This window comes from Anabrus simplex, chromosome 4, assembly GCF_040414725.1.
Source record: "Anabrus simplex isolate iqAnaSimp1 chromosome 4, ASM4041472v1, whole genome shotgun sequence".
In the NCBI taxonomy this organism is placed as follows: domain Eukaryota; kingdom Metazoa; phylum Arthropoda; class Insecta; order Orthoptera; family Tettigoniidae; genus Anabrus; species Anabrus simplex.
The window spans coordinates 405338192-405363253 of NC_090268.1; the positions used below are offsets into that span (position 1 = coordinate 405338192).

A 25062-nucleotide genomic window follows, 5' to 3' on the forward strand; every position below is an offset into this window, starting at 1 on the left:
TGGAATTTGTTTGTTTTGTTTGTTTTGTTTGTTTGTTTGTTTGTTTGTTTGTTTGTTTGTTTGTTTGTTTGTTTGTTTGTAGTATGTTCAAATCACCTCTTCAGTGATGCCTAGGCCATCTATGACAACTGATGGCAGAGCTGTTGAGGATGCAACCAGCCTTTGGGCTGAAGACTGAACATACAATAAAATAATTATTCCTTTAAATGGAATAAGATATGTTTTCCTCCATTCAATACTTTAAGATATAAAGACATATTAGTACATGTTTCGGTCTATGTGACCTCCTTCAGCTGATGAATTGAATGATGGAAAATAAATCTTATTCCGTTTAAAGGAATAATTATTTTATTATACAAGTCAATAATGGAACCAACACGGTATTCATCAGTTGTTGCATTTGATCCTCAGAAAATTGTAACTTTAATGCTTTTCAGTCTGTCTGGCACTATTTATAACACCTGCAACACTAGAACATACCTGCTTTTAATCCTTCACCATTAACCCATTGGCTTTCTAATTTTTTACAGCACAAATACCTGTCATGCTTATACTAAGGCTTTTCTGTTCATCACTATGCAGCCTAGTGATGGACACAACAATAAAGAGTATTGAACATTTCAGTAAACTACTTCTGCCTTCTGGTGGTTGTTTGAACCATCTGTATATAAAATAAGAGTTTTGTCTGTACACTGTTCAGAATTGAAAAAGGATGGTATTTCTGTATCAGTCGTATGCACAGTAACAAGAAAATGCACTTTTTAATTTTTCGTAATTTCTGTCTGTATGTATGTACTAGCAAGATACCCGTGCTTTGCTACGGTATTATACTGAAATTTATAATTGAATGCTTAACATTTTATATATAATCCCTGAAATTCGCGATCTGATGGCAAAGTTCCTCCCCTTTTTCAATCTTTTTATTCTGGCAATCGATTTCGTATTTCCCTGGCTAGCTCCAAGTATTCTGCCCGGTTAATAGGGTCCCTAAATCTTTGCCATCTTTTCCTATAAGCATTTTTAAAATGGATCAAATCCTTAAGGAGTTCCGGCGTGGTGTTTTCTTCGGTGCCTTGGCGGTACTGAACCCATGGCCAGACTGCATTCGTAGTCCTTACCCGGCCAGGACCCGTTTCCAGCACGGTCTGCACATTTTGACAACAGTCCAGAACATTAGGCCTATTATTATTAGGGTGGGTGATATTAGTTGAATTTACAGTAGGTTATTATTATTATTAATTTACATATTTTACGCCCACATTGGAGCACTTAAGTCAATACATTTGAGTTAATTTCTTCTTTTTCTTCTCCCAGAACTTTCTCATCCTCTCCGACCTGGAAGCCCTTTGTGTGTCCGATATAGTATTGTGCCCTATAATGACCTAGTTCACATCAGGTGAACGCCGAAATTGAACCAAGTGCATCATAGTTACCAAGGACGACCACAAGAGTGCGTACTATGGCACATAGCTTACCTTGCGATGGGTATCCACTCTCAGCAGCTCTGGAGAAACATGAATCAGGAGTAGAGGGTAAACAACAGGGCAACGATATAACTTAAATAAAGAGGATACCAAAAGTGCAAGGTACGAGCAATCCTAACAAAATAACAAAAGTTTAGCTGCATTCAAATTTTTACAATAATATTTATTACAATCAGATCGATAGTAAAGATATTACAAATATATGTCAAATCTGAGGTATAATACATGGGACTTTTAAACATGGAGCCGTTGATAACCATCCTACATTGGGTCGCGAAAACGCCTTCACATGACTTCAGTGCTGTAACAAGCATCAACAATAATATAAGTAACGGAATATTTAAACATGCATTAGCATAAAATGCAAGTCTAGTAGTTTCCTCCTGTTCCTTACTAAACAGCTCTATGCCACAGTACTGGCTAACAAAGAGAACAGATAAATTACATTGCTCCGATGAGGCATCGAACACAAGACCTAACAGCAAGACACAAACATAGGAGAGAAAATATCCGAAATTCTAATATATCGTCCAATAATCATATAATTTGGGGCTAGTCGTATAGAGAATAATATTTACAAATGAGAATATAATTGCAACTTGTACCGTGACAGATGGTCGTTGGTCTCTCTACACATTTAAGACATTCACTAGCATTTCCCTTCTGCGAGCCTGTGTTGTGACGTCATACTACTCCCTTCTACCCTTACTACAGGCACGTGACAAGAGTCGGCCATTCTTCTGTCACTAAAAATAGCTTCCAGCTGGTGAACAAAGAAAAACTGCAGAAGTCTTTCGCTCTCACTGCAGCTCCAGGAATCCAGCCTGCTTCATGTTCTCATTACTATGCATGGGCTACTTGCCAACGTATTTATATCATTACCAATTCAACACTACATCGCTACGGCCCACAACGGGCTTGTCACTTACTATTCTCTGGCACAATCTCCAGCGCAATTAATCCTTGGCCAACATAGGGCATTTACATCTCATATGACACATTATGATTAGGCCCTCCTTTACATCGATACGCACAGTCAGCTGGTTACACAATATTCATATATCTCAAATGTTATGACCTGCGCCTCTTGACACGTCAACCCGAGTAAGTTAAGGGATGCATAACGTACTGAAATGAACTACATTTAACCATAAAGTTACAGACATGACACATCCCTAACAATAACATTCGACCTAACTGTTGTGACCGTGATGGTCCGACATGAAAATACATACAAATACACAATCATAATATCGAGTGCCATGGTTCTCACACTAAATAAAGAACACACAACATGCAACCTACTATTAACCTAACTGAGTTCGAGTCCTGGGCATAGACACTAAATACATGACAATTTCCTACAATATCTACATGTTGGCTTATGGCCAACCTTTCTCCTGTCAAGTGGCATATATGACAGCATGCTTATTACAATTGGAAAGCTCTACCTGTGATGGTGATCATTATGGAATGGCTCTTCAGTGGACAGCCTGATTTACTGCATCATGACGTGCTTAGATGGTGACAGCACACATAAGTTGGTAGCGGGAGACATCCTGGCTGGCGGTTGCATTTCCTGCAGCTTCTCTGGTGGTTGGATGGTCGCCACTTCGGTGTCGTGTTGAGTAGACATGCTGGATGGTACTGGGTCGACTCCTGATGCCGTGACGCCTTGTCTGCTTCAGCTCCGGTTACTTCTCCCCCAACACAAATGAGCAGTATCTCGTTCCAGGATGATGTAGGGAAAACTGTAAAGAAATGTCCATTACACACTGTCCATAGTTTGATGCCAGTTTCCTCTACCACCGTATCCACTGTGGTCGGTTAATCAAGTCACTGTAGACCTGCTCCTCAAATTCTTCATCTCTCGAGAGAGAATAGCATTTTCATTTCATACCTTTCACACTGACCGAACTTTCTACCCAATCAATAACCTGAGCCTACATTAACATGTATGGCACAATTTGAACCTCAAGTAATGTGAAGCTACTAGCCAAACAGCATTATAATTAGCAGCATATATTTTCTCTAGGCAACAGATCAGCGCTTGTAACTTCAATTGTACAGCTTACTTATCCATGTCAGTTACTTACTTTCCCAAGGCTTGTGTGAACTTGGCGTACGCAGCTCGAAGATAAAGACTCTCTTCTGTATGCCGACTTGTAGCGTGATGACCTCGTTCTGGCAGCAGAACAGTCGATGAATGAGACTGACACACTTGGCGGCCGTGTATATATAATCATGCTCGCGTGCGCGTCATCAAGCTTCACTGTGGGAGGTCTCTATTTTACGCGCGCCCACGAATGGAAATTTCTACCGCACAGAGAGTGACAAGTAGCTCACTTAACGTATGCATTTAAAATTATAGCCGTGTCGCATATCAAAATTTACGGGAAATTATGCAGGTTGCAATTCTCCTATCAGATCCAGTGCATCTCGTATGTAGCTGGAGATATTAAATTAACTTCCTCTTCCCTCCAAGCTACAATCAACCCGCGAGATTCATGCAGTGTTTAGCGTCCAACGCCACTTATGATGGAGTTTCACTTGGGTAATAAATTCCCTTTATGGGTCTCTGGAATTTTCTTCACGCTTCTGATGCTATGTTCCCACAAGAAACACTCAATCTCTTATCCTATCACATAATAAAATGCTATACAAAGGGCTTGCATGGTGGATTCCAATACATTAGGCTAAAATGCATATTACTTGACCATGAACCGAAGGGTTCAGTATATCGTTTCCGTTCTACTGTTTTTAGTTTGAGACTTATGCTTTTGTTGTTCAGAATCCTCTTCTCTTTTCTGTCTTTGATTTGTTGCCAAGTTATACCCAATTCTTCCAAATCATCCTGAACTTCTTTGAACCAATTATTATTGATTTTATTTTTCAAAAAGTAATCAAATAATTGTTTCAATATCCTGGTGTCTGGTAATCTTGATATGTGACAGAAAAAGGAAATTCTTCTTTTACGCATTGAAGATATTATTGATTCACATTCACGATAGACAATGTTGTTAGGCAACAATCTCCAGAGTCCATCAACTTGATGTTTTTTTATTAATAATTGTTCTAAGAATTCTTCTATCAGTTTCCTGTAATTTGTCTGTTGTAGATTTTACATTTAGTTTGAATAAAGTTTCACTAGCATACGTTGCATCTGGTTTAACTATGGAATTATAGTGTTTCAGCTTAACGTTTATCGAACAAGATTTTTTTTTTTATAGGTTGGCCAAGTAAGTCTTCGTGCTTGTTTAAATTTAGTTGTTCTGTGTTCTATTGCTTCTTTTTCATTTGTGTTCCATGTTATTATTTCCCCAAGATATTTGAATTTCTGAACAATTTTAATCTCCTTATTACTGTTGAATAACTGGTAAATCAACTTTAAAAGTTGGCATCATTTCTGTTTTTTCAAATGAAATTTGTAATCCCATTTTTTTGCTATAATTTCTAGTTGTTCAATTTGAAATTTAGCTTCTTCTATGGTATTTGCAAGTAAAGCTAAATCATCTGCAAAAGCAAGGCAGTTGAGTTTAATATTTCTACTGATCTTGATAGTTGGTTGGCATTTCTTGTTCCATTCACACATAACCTTCTCCAATGCACAATTAAATAACAATGGTGAAAGTCCGTCTCCTTGTTGAAGTCCAGTTCTTATAGTGAATGATTCTGATAATTCACCTCTAAATTTAACTTATGCCTTCGTATTTTTAAAAGTCATACTAATGAGGTTTACAAGTTTTTGATGTAAGCCAAATTATTATTGTTATTATTATTGATGTTCTGGACCTCACAGCAAGATGCAAGACCGCTACTTGGCGGTAAATTACATCTGCTGCCATTGTCATTGCTGACTATGTGACCAGCACCATTATAGCGCGTAAGCATTAGCGCGGAATTTCTGGCGATTTGAATGATATACTTCCATGCATTATTGACCTTATTATAGAGGTGAAGAATTGCACGATCAATATCATTCCTATCGTTTATTTCAAATGTGTTTAAATTTTTATTTATTTTTATATTTATTTATTTATATATTTATATTTCATGTCTATAACATCTTCATTTTGAGATACCTGTATCCTAATAAAAATAATTCAATCCAGGACTACGAATGCAGTCCGGCCGCAGGTTCAGTACCGCCAAGGCACCCAAGAAGACACCACGCCGGATCTCCTCAAGGATTTGATCCTTATTAAAAATGCTTATAAGAAAAGATAGCAGATATTTAGGGACCCAACTGACCGGGCAGAATACCTGGAGCTAGCCCGGGAAGTACGAAATCGATTGCTGGAAATAAATATTGAAAAAGGGCAGGAACTTTGCCGTCAGATCGCGACTTTCGGTGGATTATATATAAAATGTTAAGCATTCAATTATAAATTTCAGTATAATACCATAGCGGAGCACGAGTATCTTGCTGGTTGAAATACAAATGTATCCTCAAAATTTCATTTCTTTATGTCCAGTAGTTTTGGCTCGGCGATGATGAGTCAGTCAGTCAGGACATATTCTTTTATATATATAGATGTATGTACACGCATCATGGGAAAACGGCTGAAGAGAATTTAATGAAAATCGGTATGAAAAGTCGGGGAATTAATTGCTACAATCTAGGTCATAAATAATTTTATTCACGCTGAGAAAAATTGTAGTTTAGGGGGAGGGCTAACATTTAATCCTCAAATATTTGGTATTAGCGGTCCTATCTTAATGAAAGTCAGTATGCGAAGTCAGGGAATAAGTCGCTACAATGTAGGCCATAAACACGCCAGAATCTCGCTTATCCGGATTAAGTTGGACCGGAACTGATCCGGATTATCGATAATCCGGAAGAACTATAAAAACAAAAAACAAATGCAGTACATGTTATATAATCTATTAACATAAGTTGTACAGTGATATCTTTTTTCAGTTGTACAAAAAAATATAAAAACACTTTTCTTACATTTATGACTCAGTTTTATGCACTAAAATAATGTGTGAGTTTTTCTGTTTCACATTTTTATAGCGCTTGCACGCAGCACGATCTCAATGACATTTTACTAATATCAGTTATGCCAGTGTGGTTTCAGTCTGGGATTCTAAATAGGCCATCAGTTTGTCCAGTTGCATTGCTGCCCCTCCATGAGTCATTGTTTCTTCTGATGGAGCGCCGGTTTCATTTTCGAATTCACCATCACTCTCGTCATTACCTGGCAAGGAACAAGAGGCAATAATTTATTCATCTGTCATTATGCCATAGCCTGAATTAGTCATTTTTCAACCAGTCATTTACGTTGTTCACATCTACGTCTGAGTATCCGGGAATGCGTGCAAATGTGTCAAGGAAATCAGAAGAATCCACGATTTCCCATTCTCAATTCCAGGCGAATGCCGGGACGATACCTTTGATACCAGGGCTAAATTACTTTCAGTTCCCGTCCTTAACTATCCTTGACCCGAAAGATATTCAAGAAGAGTTGACCCCGTAAAAGAAATACTGTACAACTAAAAATAAATCTTTATTAATGAGGGCCGGATAAACGAGGTTCTTGTGTAATTGTATTCATGCTCAGTGAAATGGTAATTTTAGGAGAAGGCCTAAAATTTAATTCTCAAATATTTATTTTATTAGTGGTTGTATTGATAAATACTACATAACTAGAGTTATATAGTATAAAATTTCTGATAATTTGTCTTATACATTTTTACCATACTGGCTGTGATCACAGAGATATTCATGAATTTGTATTTTTGTTACCAAGTCCATTATCAGCCCCGAGTCACGAGAAAATGGGTCAACAGAATTTAATAAAAATTGGTATGTTAAGTCGGAGAATAAGGAAGTACAGTGTATGCTTTAAATAATTTTATAAGACACCCTAATGTCACAGAGTTGAAAGAAAACTAAATGTGAAGTCCTGCAATATAGAAAGCTCATAAAATTGATCAACAGCAACATTACATTGACCATTCTTTTTTGTGCTGAACTTTGTGTCTTCTGTTCTCACTCATTTCCAACAGATAGGATTACTGCTGCGTACCAAGGTTTTTTTTTTTTTTGCTTTACATCACACACACATGTAGGTCTTATGGTGACAATGGGATAGGAAAGGGCTAGGAGTGTGAAGAAAGCAGCCTTGGCCTTAAGGTGCAGCCCCAGCATTTTCCTGATGTGAAAATGGGAAACTACAGAATACCATTTTCAGGGCTGCAAACAGTGGGGTTCGAATCCACTATCTCCCGGTTGCAAGCTCACAGCTGCATGACCCTAACCATGTGACATACTTGCCCGGTCGTACCGAGTGTAATAGCCTACCTGAATATTGGCGGGAAGTAGCTGAGGAGTTAGATAACTTTCTTCTTTTGCATGCCATTCCTCTGGTTCATAAATTTTCTGATACTACCGGTATGTAACTCACTGGTTCATGATAGCATTCAAGCTATTCAGTCCCCACTCTGAGGCACTGATTGGAATGAGCAGTGTGCATATTTAACGGAATAATGGCAGAGGAGTGGTCACGGCTGTCTGCGGTCTGGTCATTCCAGCTCTGGAACTTTGTCTGTTAGATCAGCACAGTAGTACTGTTCATTAAAAGTGAAAAAAGGTGCGTTTTTTCATTTGATCGAGTATTTTATATGATAACATTGCTTTTAATCACTACATTCCTACTGACATTTTTTTAATTACCTATGTTGACTTCAGTTAGGAAAACCACAAATACAGTCATTCTGAGAATCCCGTAGCAAAGCATGGAAACATCAGCTAGTTTAAAAATAAAAAAATTAAGGAGAGAAGACTTTGCAAATCCTATGAATCAAAGTATTTTAAAGCCTCAATACTTGACGTGTGAGAGACACTCTTCAAAGTTAGTTAATCAATCAATCAATCAATCAATCAATCAATACTGATCTGCATTTAGGGCAGTCGCCCAGGTGGCAGATTCCCTATCTGTTGCTTTCCTAGCCTTTTCCTAAATGATTTCAAAGAAATTGGAAATTTATTGAACATCTCCTTTGGTAAGTTATTCCAATCCCTAACTCCCCTTCCTATAAATGAATATTTTCCCCAGTTTGTCCTCTTGAATTCCAACTTTATCTTCATATTGTGATCTTTCCTACTTTTATAAACGCCATTCAAACTTATTCATCTACTAATGTCATTCCACGCCATCTCTCCGCTGACAGTTCGGAACATACCATTTATATTGGTATTACATACCACTTAGTCGAGCAGTTCTACTTCTTTCTCTCAATTCTTCATTAAAAGTGAAAAAAGGTGCGTTTTTTCATTTGATCGAGTATTTTATATGATAACATTGCTTTTAATCACTACATTCCTACTGACATTTTTTTAATTACCTATGTTGACTTCAGTTAGGAAAACCACAAATACAGTCATTCTGAGAATCCCGTAGCAAAGCATGGAAACATCAGCTAGTTTAAAAATAAAAAAATTAAGGAGAGAAGACTTTGCAAATCCTACGAATTTATATTGGTATTACATACCACTTAGTCGAGCAGTTCTACTTCTTTCTCTCAATTCTTCCCAACCCAAACATTGCAACATTTTTGTAATGCTACTCTTTTGTCGGAAATCACCCAGAACAAATCGAGCTGCTTTTCCAGTTCTTGAATCAGGTAATCCTGGTGAGGGTTCCATCCACTGGAACCATACACTAGTTGGGGTCTTACCAGAGACTTATATGCACTCTCCTTTACATCCTTACTACAACCCCTAAACACCCTCATAACCATGTGCAGAGATCTGTACCCTTTATTTACAATCCCATTTATGTGATTACCCCTGTTACGGACTTTTCCGTGGTAGGTAGAGGTGAAAGAAGGTGCGGGTGTGAATGGGTTTCAAGCTACGAAATTATAGTGCAATATAAAATTAATTTAAAATTTAACAAGGTTATATTTTCTTTTCGAAAACAAAGAAATAACAAGCATGGCAGGTACAAAGTAGCAATTCAAAAGGGGTTAGTTACAATATTTACAGAATTTGGGCTTCGCGCCCTGACTTCACAATGCTTGGGCAATCAGCTCAGTTTTACCCCAAACACAAGTTTTAACAGAGGGGGAGAAAACCCCATTCATACCTAGGAGCCCTTGCTCCGAATTACACTGAAAAACCTCCATGAGGCATACAACCCAGAATTTTCAAAAGAGCCACTCGCTCTCAAAATTTAAGCCTCTCCCAGGCCACACCAAACTCCACCTTCAAGTTGTCCTCAACGGACATAAACACAGGGGTAAAATACCCAATCTACTGAGGTCTATTAAAAGAAAAGCAGGTTAATTAAATGACCTCTAAAATAACAATTTGAGAGGAGGCGAACTTGCACTCCTAATACACTTTGATTAAGACCTACTTGGCACTAGGCCGTTAATACAAGGGCTAATCCCATGCTAAAGAGGTGACTTAAGAAAAGAACAATTTGTTTTACATTAACGAAAAATAGGTTGAGAAAATAAGTTCACCTCAAGACAATGTGAGTGGGAGCTCGAGAGGGTTAGCACTCTCTATCCCAATATGTCGTTTTAAAAGAGAATATATGAAAGGAGTAGTTACATTTTAGGAAAAGGTTACATGGCTGAACGCTTAGAACCTGCCCCGAAAGTTAAACTGCTGAGCTAGCAAAGAAAGAAGTTATTAATCGGCCATTACCTTGTGTTGAACGGCTGGAGAAGAAAGAGGCGCTTCCCGCCCCCTGCTATGTACTTAACACACTGAAAGATGGAACAGAAGTGGCCGAGAGACCCAAAAATCAGCAGTTTAAATACTCTCGCGGAAGTTTCTAGGCGTTAGGGGAAAGAAAACACCCTCCCACAAACTCTTTATTGGATAGGACCCCGCAACAGATTCAAGTTGGGGGAAGATACATCTGATTGGATAGAAATTAATTGAAGAAATTCGGGATTGGATACATTCATAACAAGGGGAAGAAAGGGGTAAATATTGCCAACTTAAACAATGATAGAAAAAAATTTAACAAAGAACAAACTCTTGAAATTAAATTTTCTCCAAAAAATAGTTCTTTGACTCCGCACTAGGTTGCACTATTGTAGATCTTCAGTAGTGTCCTCTAGAAGAGAAAGTTCACACTTCTTACTTCAAGCGAAACAAAAACACATCAAAAATGACACAGTTCAAAAACTCAAAATTTTCCACGTGGTGACATCTTCTGAGACGGTAGAAAATTAATACTGTCAATAAAGTTCAGACTTCCTCCAGCAGAGGAGTTTCAACAGGCGCACATTTTAAATTAGCGGAGTGGAGGTGTACCGCCCGGTACAGACCTCCCCCCCCCAAAAGTTCCTCCAGGGATGACACATGAAATCAGTTTGAAACAAGGTCCAAGTTATGCTGTGGGTATGAAGATTGATTGCCAAAAAAAATTTATAAGAATTTCTTAATTTGGGTTGATTTGGTTTCAAAATTTGTTGTTGCAGATGAAGTAAAGTCTTTATATTTGTAGAAGTTGAATTTCTGAAGACAACTTTTTATACTTGAAAGTGAAGGAAAAAAATTTCAAAGTCCACCAAATATTGCAGTTGAATTCCCAAGTGTAGTCATTACTTATGGTATCTGTTCATGTAGTAGATGGTGATGAAGTGGGATTGCCAGACCGGCCGTTGCGGCTTGCGTCCAAAGGAGGCCGCTCGGACCCCTCAAGTACCCTGAGATACCGCTCGCCCGCACTATGAGGGGAGCAGAGGTGTTGAAGCACGCCGCGCCCGCGGTGAACATATACAGGCTGCGGGCAAGTAGCAGGTCGTGCGCCGCACATCAGCCTTGGCCGGGAGGAGAGCTCCGGCTCGCCGTGCACACGTCGTCCTCGCTGGGGCCGAGGGGGCCCGTCCTCAGCTCCAGTTGCTGCACGGCGCCGCGCGGCTGCGGGGGCACTGAAACATTAAAGCTTGGCGGCAGAATTGTGTTGGACCATCATCTTTCTTTTGAGGGCACAGACATGTAGAGAGATTGAGGGGCCAGCGGCGTGCAGATATCCATGGCATTTCATCTACGCCAGCCACTGTGTGTAGTGGAGCAGGAGACGGGAGCGTGGTAATGGCCGTGACAAGGACAGGATGGCAGTTTAACAATCGGGGGAGGTTTACAAGAAATGCTTACATATAAAATAAAATAGAAGGAGCAGAATGCCTTAAGAGTGGAACTCAAAAAAAAAAATATAACCATCATATTCCTATCAAATTATATGAAGCAAGTTGACACAAAATTTACACCGGTTTCACCTGGGACAGGTGAACCCTAAATATCCTCTCGGTGGCTGGATTGCTTACTAACAATGTAACCGGTGTGAGAAAATCGAGAATGATGCATGGCCCATGAAATCTGGGGGCAAGCTTGCCCGCGGGAACAAAATTTTTGACCATAACCTGGTCACCTACCTTCAAAGGGGTGGGTCTCCGTCCACGATCATACCTTTCCCTAACCTTTTCATGAGACACTTTAAGATTGGCTTTAGCCTTCTTCCAAAGATCTTTAATGTTATCCGGATCTATTGTCTCGGGTAGAATGTCATTCAGAGACCAGAGGTTAGAGAGCGGCGAGTTGGGAACAAACTTGAACATCAAAGAAGCTGGAGTAAACTTGTGAGATTCATGAACCGCCGAATTCAAAGCAAAAGCTATCCAATGCAGGGACGTGTCCCACCTGGAATGATCTTCATGATGATAGGCAATAAGTGCGGACCTGAGATTACGGTTAACCCGTTCAGCCAGAGATGGTTGAGGGTAATAAGCAGAAGTAGTTACAAGAGAGATTGATAAGTCAAAACAGAATTTACGAAATAAATTAGATGTAAAAGCCTTAGCATTATCAGATACAATATATTGACACGGACCAAAAGAAGCAAAAATAGAATTTAAGCAGGTAATGGTAGACTGAGCGGTAGCCAGCTTAGTCGGAAATAACCAAGAAAATCTGGTAAAACCATCTACGCACACAAAGATGAACTTGTTAGCATTACCCTTTGACTGGGGGAAGGGTCCTACATAATCGATATACAGACGTTCCATGGGGCGCGACGCTTGATGCGAAGACAAAAGGCCTACCTTGGTGGACATGGTGGGTTTACTGAGCAAACAAGATTTACAAGCTTTTACAAGTTCACGGATTTCACCGTCCATACCTTTCCAGATGAACATTTCACGAATCTTCTCACGAGTTTTAAAGATTCCAAGATGCCCTCCTAATGGGGTCTCATGATAATACTTGAAGATCATAGGTACAAGAACAGCTGGAACGACAACTTTCATCATCCTATCATGCCTCGATGGGCAACATAGAACACCATTCCTCAGAACATAAGGGACAACATGTTCCCCCGAAGAAAGGGTTTCCATTATCGGAGCCAGCGTCGGATCTTCACGTTGGTATTTCTCAATATCCCTAAAAAGCATGGGAGCATCAGTTAAGATGGCATTAACACCAGATAGTATGGACTCGGGAGGTGATGAACTGTCGACCGGTTCGTGGGTCTCGACGTCGTTATGAAACATACGGCTGAGTCCATCAGCAACAACATTTTCGGTACCTCTGATATGTCTAACATCAAACTGGAAGGCGGAAATACGAATAGCCCAGCGGGCTATACGACCAGTACGACGCGGCCTACCTAAGACCCAGCTTAATGCTTGATTATCTGTCTCCAGGTCGAATTTGACGTGTTCCAGATAGAGACGGAACTTTTCTAAGGCGAATAAGACTGCCAAACCTTCGAGCTCATAGATGGAATACTTGGCTTCTTGAGCCGACAAGGTCCTAGAGGCATAGGCGATAGGTCGCCTCCCTAGTTCAGTCTCTTGAAGAAGGACTGCAGCTACTGCTGACGACGACGCGTCGGTTTGGACGATGAATTTCTTCGAGAAATCAGGCATAGCAAGGACAGGGGCATTACAAAGCGCTAATTTAAGATCTTCAAAAGCGGCTTGTTGAGAAGGTCCCCACTCGAATTTGATACCTTTCCTACGAAGGAGGTTTAAGGGCGCCGCTCTATTAGCAAAGTTAGGAATGAACTTCCTGAAGAAATTCACCATACCAATGAACCTGGCGATACCTTTAATGTCCTTGGGAGGTTTAAAATCACGGATGGCCTGTGTTCTAGAATGATCGACTGCTACACCATCGGGTGACACAATATGCCCTAGGAATGACATAGAGGGCTTAGCAAAGACAACCTTGGACAACTTAACAGTTAACCCAGCCTTACGAAGGCGATCGAGAACTTCTCGCAAATGATCTAGATGTTCTTCAAAGGTCTCTGAAAATACGACGACATCATCTAAGTAGTGATATAAGTACTCGAATTTGATGTCGGAGAAGACCCTATCTAGTAGCCTAGTGAGCACAGCTGCCCCCGTGGGGAGCCCGAAAGGCACGCGGTTGTATTCGTATAAATTCCAGTCCGTGGCAAACGCTGTAAGGTGTTTAGACTCTTCGGCAAGGGGAATTTGATTATAGGCCTGATTCAAGTCCAAGATAGTGAAGAACTTGGCCTTACGAAACCATGAAAAGCAAGAATGAAGGTCGGGAAGGGGCACAGATTGCAACACCACCTTCCGATTGAGAGCCCTGTAATCAATGACAGGCCTGAAGCCTCCTTGGGGTTTCGGGACTAGAAAAATAGGCGATGAATACGCCGACTTAGAGGGCCTAATAATACCATCCTTCAACATCTGCTCGATAATTTCTTTCAGAGCCTTCATTTTAGGTGGAGATAGCCTATAAGGTGGAAAACGGACAGGAATCGAATCCGTGACCTCAATTTTGTATTCAATAAGGTCAGTAACACCAAGAGTATCAGAGAACACCTCTGGAAATGACTGACATAATTTACGAATACTATCAGCCTGCTCCTCAGGTAGATGTCTAAGGTCTAACATCATCTCATCCTGGGTAGGCGAAATAGATGAACATGACACAGAATTACACTTTAACAAGGGAATTTTACAATTGGACGCAAATTTGAATGTGCACGACTTACTCTGAAGATCGAGCACAAGACCAGTGTGAGAAATAAAGTCCGCTCCCAGTATGATGGGGCAAGACAGGTACTTAGCCACAAACAATTTAATTTTCCATGTAAATTTAAAAATACGAATTTTGACCAGTACGGAACCTAGAATTTCTAATGGAGATGAATTAGCCGAAACATATTGAATAGGAGATGAGACGTAGTCAGGTAGTTTACAAACAGCTTTCAATTTAGAATACCATTCAGCCGAAATAATCGAACAAACACTGCCTGAATCTAAGAGAGCTGTTATAGGCTCGTTATTTAACTCAATCTTAAGAAAAGGAACAGGTGCGGGGGTATCCGCCGCAATCCTAAGGCACTCTTTGGGGCATTCAAAAGATGTATTCGAAGACTTATCGTTCCCTGAATTCTCGACCTTTTTGCCAGGGGCTGAGCCTTGGGAAGCAGAATTAGTTGACTCAGCCGCAGCCACTAGTCACTTTTGATTGTTGTTGGAAGTTACACCAGAAGTTGAGCAGGAGGGGGTGCTATTCGAATTGGGACAATTCTTTGCGATATGTGAGAAAGCCCCACATTTAAAACAGCCTTGTGATGAACCAGCTCCATTATTTGCCCTACTAGTTTTGATCAGAGGACACTTATTGCGCAGATGGTCAGGCGACCCGCAAGCATAACATTTACGGGGGGTGACTGATCGGCGAGGTGGAGGCCGAGTATTACTAATGGAAGGCGGGGGTTCTTTCGCGACACGCAAAGAATCGGCGTATCTAACTCCTTCCGCTGAGACGGCCAATGCTTCAAGTTCTGAGAAAGTTTGCGGGCACGCCGCGAAACACAAATATGACCTATAGGGAGGTGAAATTCCCTCTACAATAGCCTGTACAATCTGATCTTCAGGAAAATGAAGGGCAAACACCCTAGTATAAAACTTAATGTCCTGTATGAAATCAGCCAAGTTTTCATCCAAGCGCTGTACACGATAATAGTACTTCTGAATAAGGGAGGACCTGGCCCTAGCCGGGATGAAGTTAGCTAGCAAATGGGCATGGAAATCCTCAATAGATGATTGCTCGGCAATGGCTCTTACGATTTTATCTGAGAGAATACCATTAGCATACGGATAGATAATTTGCAAAATTTGAAATGGAGAAAGAGAAAACACAAGGGCATGATCCTGAAACTCAACTAGAAATCTTAAAAATGAAATTACATCACTGGTGGTATTAACGGAAAACTTAGAAATACCTCTGAGCAACATTGCCAATGGATGAGGCAAGCTGCTGAACCCGGGTGACATAGTAGGCAAAGGTTTCAATGGCAAGGAAGTCAATTCCGAACGGATGTTACTCAACGATACACGGCGTTCAGATTCGTTGTCCAATGGGGCAGGGATAGTTTGAGCAGCAACGGTTATCCTATTGACTTCTCCCTTGGGAGGCGCTTCCTCACTACCTGCATTCACTATGGTGGGTTGATCAGATTTGGGAGGAACTTCCCCAGTTAACAATTGAGTGACCTTACTAGATAATTCGGAAATATTTTCCAGGAGCGTACTAGCTTCCTTCCTCTGAACATCATTCAGTTTTAGAGACAACAGATCGTTAACCCTATTCGAAAAATGATATAGCCTGCCTTGCACACGCTTAATTTGATTAGGAGACGGATCATTTTCATCAAAAAACTAACTACAGAAGCTAGCCCAGTAATATTCTCCGTGATCGTGGAAAGAGAGTCGTCAATTTCTTTCTCTCCCAAATTGGGGATGGAAATGGGCAAATCAAGGGACTCTCTAAGCTTGTTAGTGTCTATTGCAACCGTGCCTCCAGATTGCACATTTCTGATAGTTAATTCATAGATCAACTCCTCCTTACGCAAATAGTTAAGAAGGAGAACATCACGAGGGCCGGGCATGATGACAGACCAATTTTGAAAAGGTCAAAAAATTCCAGCAACTGAGAAAATGGTTAGAGTTCGGATCAAAACAATGTGTAGCCGTCAAAAGGGGCTAAATTGAGACCCATTCAACCACGCTCTGCTACCACTTGTTACGGACTTTTCCGTGGTAGGTAGAGGTGAAAGAAGGTGCGGGTGTGAATGGGTTTCAAGCTACGAAATTATAGTGCAATATAAAATTAATTTAAAATTTAACAAGGTTATATTTTCTTTTCGAAAACAAAGAAATAACAAGCATGGCAGGTACAAAGTAGCAATTCAAAAGGGGTTAGTTACAATATTTACAGAATTTGGGCTTCGCGCCCTGACTTCACAATGCTTGGGCAATCAGCTCAGTTTTACCCCAAACACAAGTTTTAACAGAGGGGGAGAAAACCCCATTCATACCTAGGAGCCCTTGCTCCGAATTACACTGAAAAACCTCCATGAGGCATACAACCCAGAATTTTCAAAAGAGCCACTCGCTCTCAAAATTTAAGCCTCTCCCAGGCCACACCAAACTCCACCTTCAAGTTGTCCTCAATGGACATAAACACAGGGGTAAAATACCCAATCTACTGAGGTCTATTAAAAGAAAAGCAGGTTAATTAAATGACCTCTAAAATAACAATTTGAGAGGAGGCGAACTTGCACTCCTAATACACTTTGATTAAGACCTACTTGGCACTAGGCCGTTAATACAAGGGCTAATCCCATGCTAAAGAGGTGACTTAAGAAAAGAACAATTTGTTTTACATTAACGAAAAATAGGTTGAGAAAATAAGTTCACCTCAAGACAATGTGAGTGGGAGCTCGAGAGGGTTAGCACTCTCTATCCCAATATGTCGTTTTAAAAGAGAATATATGAAAGGAGTAGTTACATTTTAGGAAAAGGTTACATGGCTGAACGCTTAGAACCTGCCCCGAAAGTTAAACTGCTGAGCTAGCAAAGAAAGAAGTTATTAATCGGCCATTACCTTGTGTTGAACGGCTGGAGAAGAAAGAGGCGCTTCCCGCCCCCTGCTATGTACTTAACACACTGAAAGATGGAACAGAAGTGGCCGAGAGACCCAAAAATCAGCAGTTTAAATACTCTCGCGGAAGTTTCTAGGCGTTAGGGGAAAGAAAACACCCTCCCACAAACTCTTTATTGGATAGGACCCCGCAACAGATTCAAGTTGGGGGAAGATACATCTGATTGGATAGAAATTAATTGAAGAAATTCGGGATTGGATACATTCATAACAAGGGGAAGAAAGGGGTAAATATTGCCAACTTAAACAATGATAGAAAAAAATTTAACAAAGAACAAACTCTTGAAATTAAATTTTCTCCAAAAAATAGTTCTTTGACTCCGCACTAGGTTGCACTATTGTAGATCTTCAGTAGTGTCCTCTAGAAGAGAAAGTTCACACTTCTTACTTCAAGCGAAACAAAAACACATCAAAAATGACACAGTTCAAAAACTCAAAATTTTCCACGTGGTGACATCTTCTGAGACGGTAGAAAATTAATACTGTCAATAAAGTTCAGACTTCCTCCAGCATAGGAGTTTCAACAGGCGCACATTTTAAATTAGCGGAGTGGAGGTGTACCGCCCGGTACAACCCCAATGAAGATCTTTCCTTATATTAACACCTAGATACTTACAATGATCCCCAAAAGGAACTTTCACCCCATCAACGCAGTAATTAAAACTGAGGACTTTTCCTATTTGTGAAACTCACAACCTGACTTTTAACCCCATTTATCAACATACCATTGCCTGCTGTCTATCTCACAACATTTTCGAGGTCACGTTGCAGTTGCTCACAATCTTGTAACTTATTTATCTTTCTATAGAGAATAACATCATCCGCAAAAAGCCTTACCTCCGATTCCACTCCTTTACTCATATCATTTATATATATAAGAAAACATAAAGGTCCGTTAATACTGCCTTGAGGAATTCCCCTCTTAATTATTACAGGGTCAGATAAAGCTTCACCTACTCTAATTCTCTGAGATCTATTTTCTAGAAATATAGCAACCCATTCAGTCACTCTTTTGTCTAGTCCAATTGCACTCATTTTTGCCAGTAGTCTCCCATGATCCACCCTATCAAATGCTTTAGACAGGTCAATCGCGATACAGTCCATTTGACTCCAGAATCCAAGATATCTGTTATATCTTGCTGGAATCCTACAAGTTGAGCTTCAGTGGAATAACCTTTCCTAAAACCGAATTGCCTTCTATCGAACCAGTTATTAATTTCACAAACATGTCTAATATAATCAGAAAGAATGCCTTCCCAAAGCTTACATACAATGCATGTCAAACTTACTGGCCTGTCATTTTCAGCTTTGTCTATCACCCTTTCCTTTATACACAGGGGCTACTATAGTAACTCTCCATTCATCTGGTATAGCTCCTCCGACCAAACAATAATCAAATAAGTACTTTAGATATGGTACTGTATCCCAACCCATTGTCTTTAGTATATCCCCAGAAATCTGATCAATTCCAGCTGCTTTTCTAGTTTTCAACTTTTGTACCTTACTGTAAATTTCATTGTTATCATAGGTAAATTTTAATACTTCTTTGGTATTACTCACAGCCCATATCTGGACATTATCCTTGTAACCAACAATCTTTACATACTGCTGACTAAATACTTCTGCCTTTTGAAGATCCTTGCATACACACTCCCCTTGTTCATTAATGATTCCTGGAATGTCCTTCTTTGAACCTGTTTCTGTCTTTAAGTACCTATACATACCCTTCCATTTTTCACAAAAATTTGTATGACCACTAATTATGCTTGCCATCATGTTATCCTTAGCTGACTTCTTTGCTAGATTCAATTTTCTAGTAAGTTCCTTCAATTTCTCCTTACTTCCACAGCCATTTCTAACTCGATTTCTTTCCAGTCTGCACCTCCTTAGTCTCTTTATTTCTCTATTATAATAAGGTGGGTCTTTACCATTCCTTACCACCCTTAAAGGTACAAACCTGTTTTCGCATTCCTCAACAATTTCTTTAAACCCATCCCAGAGTCTGTTTACATTTTTATTTACCGTTTTCCACCGATCATAGTTACTTTTTAGAAACTGCCTCATGCCTGTTTTATCAGCCATATGGTACTGCCTAACAGTCCTACTTTTAAGACCTTCCTTTCTATCACATTTATTTTGAACTACAACAAAAACAGCTTCATGATCACTAATACCATCTATTACTTCAGTTTCCCTATAGAGCTCATCTGGTTTTATCAGCACTACATCCAGGATATTTTTCCCTCTGGTTGGTTCCATCACTTGAATGGGTTAAAGTTTTCTATTATTATTATTATTAATAATAATAATAATTAATAATAATTAATAATTAATAATTAATAATAATAATAATAATAATAATAATAGTAATACTCGCTCACTCACTCCGTAGGCTTCTGAGGGACGTGATGTTCCCGTGCCGATCTCACAATCCTTTTCCATCCTTTTCGATCTTGAGCCTGCTCTTCCCAGTTATCAGTTTGGAGGGTCCGGCATACCTTGTTGATCTCCTTCTTCCAGGTGCTTCGGGGTCTTCCTGAAGGGAGATCTCTTGTCTAGATCTACTGGTGCTCTGTTATCCTGCATCCTCAGTATGTGTCCAGCCCAGCACAGTCTGTTGGATTCTATCACACCCATTATAGTGTGTTGTTGAGAGAGGGTGTAAATCTCATAATTAGATCTTTTCTGCCAGCTTTGAGAGATAGGATCAAACCATGGGCCAAATATTTTTCTATAAACTTTATTCTCAAAGACTTTTAACTGCTGCTGGTCTTTCTTGGTTATACTCCATGTCTCGGAACCATACAGAAATACTGGACGAATGATTGTATTTTAGATAATTATTTTTGTATTCCTTGTTAAAAACTTGGAGCCTAATATAGGGCTCATAAAGTAAAATGCCGTATTTGCATTCTTAATTCTAGCTTGGTGTTCCTGTTGCCTTTGGTTTTGCTCATTGATTAATACACTGAGGAATTCAAACTCCTCTACTCTTTTAAATATATATATTTCCCAATCTTCAAAAGGCAGTCTGTCAACCTCCTCATGATTCGGTCTCTGTACAATCATGTAATATGTCTTTTTATCATTTACCTGTTAGCCTATTTTTGCTGCCATTTCCTCTAGTTCCACAAATAACTGCCTCATTTCTAATTCAATGTGGCCAATATCATCTGCATATGCAAGGACTTTATGTTGTCTCCCCAATATGATGCCAGCAGGTACAAGAGCTAATATCCTGATGATCTTCACCTGTGCAATATTGAATAGAAGAGGAGATAGTGCATCCCCTTATCTCACACCAGTGATTCTGGAAGGAACTTGTTTTTCTGCCCTTGAGCAAAACACAGCTAGCATTACCATCCATACTCAGTTTGCACATGTTAATTAATTTTATAGGAAAGCCAAACTCCATCATGATGTTCCATAGCCCTTCTCTATAGTTTGAATCATATGCCTTGAAGAAATCTATTATTATTATTATTATTATTATTATTATTATTATTATTATTATTATTATTATTATTATTATTTGTTCCTCTTTTCTATATATGACTATATTATAAAAATGTGAATTGCATTGTTATTGCAGCTGCCTGTAATATGAGACAACTTTATTTCATTTTTTTCCAGTGGTTCATTCAAGTTCGCGTTCCTGACAACATCACCTACCTCCTGGTACCTTGGTTACATTGCCTGTGTGCTCTCTGGTGTCTGGTCTGTTCACTTACAAGAATAACAGATCACAGACATCACTGGTGGGATGTTCTAGCGGGCTCCATATTTGGTCTGGCTATTGCAGTATTCACAGTAAGTACAAATGTTTTACTCTTGTAAATAACCAAGTTGATTATTAATTTATTCAACTTCGCTAATCGGCCAACTAGGTACGACAATAAACCTCACCTTACATTCTGGCATTTGTTCATTTTTCGCTTGTTTCACATCATCTTCATTAGCTCACTGTGTTTAGCATGATGTTCTTCTGTCCATTTCGCACCAATTGCCCGTTTTTCGTCCTGGGAAGTCCCAAAAGTCTTGATGGCTACTCTGAAAAGATTTTGGTCTTGTGCATCTTCTGCTTGTATGCCCAGTTCTTTAAGATCTTTCTTGACATTAACGTACCATGGCATTGCTGTTTTTGGTTTTGAGTCAAATATACTGAAGATAAGTTTCGTCCATCATCTGTCGTATATTATTATTATTATTATTATTATTATTATTATTATTATTATTATTATTATTATTATTATTATTATTATATTTACTTGTGTATTAGAACCCCTGGCTTTTCGAGACAAAGAAAATAAAAAGAAGAAAATCTCGTATAAAAGGACCCCCACCCCCAGTGTAATTCGTCAAAGAAGAATGACGATTGCACTTCGAAGCATGTACACGCCGTACTGCAGCTTTGATGACATCATACAAATTTGTAAATAGTTTCATCCATACGACCCACGCGATGAAAACATACATCAAAGTCATGCAGTTCAATCTGTGTTTCGTAGTTAAGAAATGTCCACCTACGTGGCACAAATAGGTAAATAGTTTTGTGTCTGACCCACGTATTGCAAGCATGCATCAGTCATGCTATATGTCTGTTTTTTTATAGTTAAGAATGTCCACCAGCATAATGGTTAGCACAATTAGCTGCCGTTCTCAGGAGCCTGAGTTTGATTCTTGGTACCGTACTGCCAAAGATTTATGGATGGCAGGAAGGTTGATATGCGTTAAAAATGGTACATATAACTCCCCTCCACTGGGAGAGTTTCTGAAAAGAGCTGCACCACTTCGGAATGAGGAAACGGGTTTACTTTAGTTCAGAAATATTCACAGCTGTTGCTGTTAATATAGCAGGCGAGAACATTAACAAAGTGATCGTTTAATATCTCGTAACTTGGGCCAATATAGTATTTTTTGGAGAGAACTAAGTTTTAAACCTGATAAAAACAATCCAGTCATAATGATTGTTTTAATCACCAATATTAATAATAATAATAATAATAATAATAATAATAATAATAATAATAATAATAATAATAATAATATTGATTTTACGTCCCCACTTTTTAACGATTTTCGGCGACTCCAAAAAACACACTATGCGTTAATAAAAAGATGGTCAAGGAATGTACAAAATTAAGCATTATGATAATAAAATGCATTAGCACCACACCTGTAGATATCCATAAATGTACCAAACTTTCCTGTTATTTATTTTTATTCTCCCCGTCGTGGAATTTCTGGCACTATCCGGGCACTTGAGAGCGTACCTAACCTAAACAATGCGGTCTCTCTTATCTGATTTACAGTTGTTTAGGTAAATCTTGATGTGATATATGTAGAGAACAAGCATGAAATATACTTAAAAATAAGGGTCTAGTTTTCAACAGCTGCAGTTATCCAAAAAATATTTCCAGTCACTATGTATTACATTTGGAAGTACAATTCGTAACATATGCTAGTTACCAGGTGGTGGTTTGGCATGCTTTCTACAGCACAGTTTTATTTGGAAGGAGTGGCTTCTGCTACACATACACCAACTGGGAATATTAGAGACCATCTCCAGAAGCTATTTGGGAATAGATTCTCACTGTTTGGACTCTATAGTTGGGAACAAAACTATTTTTAAAAGTTTCAAACGATGGGACCTCGAATGCTCTAGATTGCAGTACATGGAAGCATGGCTGACGAGATGGCAGTAAGATGACATAATTTGGAATGACAACACGCTGGTAGCAGGGAAGTTGGCAGCACAAGGCGATAATTCAAATTAAAGCAGTGATCAGGTTTACTGTGTGGTAAACCTACTGCTCAATTGACAGAGACAAATGACAGGCCATTTAGTTCTTTTGTATCAATATTACGTAATATGATAGCACTATACCCTTATCCCGTTTGTCTATGAGGTAGAGTATGAAGTGAGACCAATCTTTTTAGAGAGTTTTTTACAGCCGTATGTCCTTTCTGATGTCAACCTCATCACAGGAATTAATGAGATGAAATGAATGACATGATATGAGTAGCTAAAACTATTTACTTTATATGTATGCCTACAAGTTGTGTTCACCATTTATTGTCTTTTTACATTTAGAAATACTGCCTTTCTATGAAAATAGCCAGTTTAACTCAAATACTTTCATGAGCTTTTTAAAGAATAGTACAGAATGTTTACATGTACAATTTATAGCTCTTTATAGCCTAGAAGTCATGTGTTCATTGCACAAAATTTTAGGTTATCGCATATTGGACCCCCTCTCCCTATTACTGTTTTTGGCTGTAAAAGTGGGAAAAAGAGGGGGTCTAATATGCGAGTATACGATATTGATTTATTTACTTATTTTATGCCTACATTGGAGCACTTTAACAATTTACATCTAAGTCTTCAAAGAATTAACTGGGAATTGACCTTTCATCCAGTTCCTCCTTTCCCAGAACCTCTTCATTCTCTCTGACCTTTCTTCATCAGATATTATGTATTGTTTTTGTTGCAAAGTTTTTAGTTAATTGTGTATGTTCTTTAGAATTCTGTCTCTTCTCTGTTTGCAATTTCTTGCATTGTAATTTCAATACTTATAAATCATCTTGGGCTTCTTTGAACAATTTTTTTTTAATTTTACCTTTCCAAAAGTAGTTAAATAGTTGTTTCAATAGCCTGGTTTCATCTATTATTATTATTATTATTATTATTATTATTATTATTATTATTATTATACCTTTTTTCCTTGTTTGTAGGTGAAATTGTTCTGTAAAAACTTCTTCAACCTTGAGCCAAGTCCGCAGTCTGTGGTACGCTCAAGTAAAGCTGATGGAGTGATACGTGAAAATGGGCACGTGTCGCATAATTCGTATGGCAACCAGAGGCATCAATCTATAAGAAGACTGTTGTCATCAACCTCAAGCTACACTGGGTCAATAGCACCTGAAGAGCGGGAACTTCGCGAAGCTCACTGATGAGGACTGTTGTTACTGTTGCATTTTTAACGTAATGAGTGGACGCTGCAGCGTGTGTACATATGTGTGTGTAAAATTATGTACCGTAGCCAGCCTGTGAAAGAAATCGTGCAAGACTGACATATTTTGAACAGTGCCTTATCTACTGTTATTGCATTAAATTCACTTTGCAAGTGAAGGAATGGATATTAAGTCTTCCACATATACAGAATTTGTGAATCCAGGCTTTAGGTGGAAGGTCTACCTTTACTTGCAGTATTTCTTTTCTTCGTGATAGGGACCCAGTGAGAAGCAATGTTTCAGCACTTCTTGAAAGTACAAGTGGCCTGTTATGTGACTAGTATTAGAACTCATGAATTATTTATTGTAATGTATTCTTTATTCTACTTATTTAAGAGATTTTTATTTCTTACATTCCAACATAATAAAAACCCTATTTTTTAATTTGCATACAGCATAAAACACCCCTCCATGATGTTTACAATGCTAAGTTTTCACTATTTGGATTTGGATCGAAGCACTATTTTGTAAGGGACTGGACTTGAGTAGTAATAGTTATATTCTTGAAACTCAAAGAATTTGGCGGTGTTTTAGTCTTTTCAGAGGAATCTGTCCTGTAATCGATAGTACACGTTATAATCGACTTGATTTTGTTACCAGTTT

General features: G+C 38.9%; 1 protein-coding gene across 2 annotated transcripts in view; it reads left to right on the forward strand.

The window, feature by feature from the left end:
• Window positions 1–24843, forward strand: part of LOC136872767 (phospholipid phosphatase 1) — a 657649-nt gene extending 632806 nt beyond the window's left edge. For both annotated transcript variants that reach the window (XM_067146600.2, XM_067146602.2), the window contains 2 exons: window positions 21079–21255; window positions 24181–24843. In XM_067146600.2, the coding sequence (XP_067002701.2) occupies window positions 21079–21255; window positions 24181–24399 (396 nt within the window). In that variant the 3' untranslated portion in view covers window positions 24400–24843. The remainder of the gene's footprint in view (window positions 1–21078; window positions 21256–24180) is intronic.
• The last annotated feature ends 219 nt before the right edge of the window (window positions 24844–25062 follow it).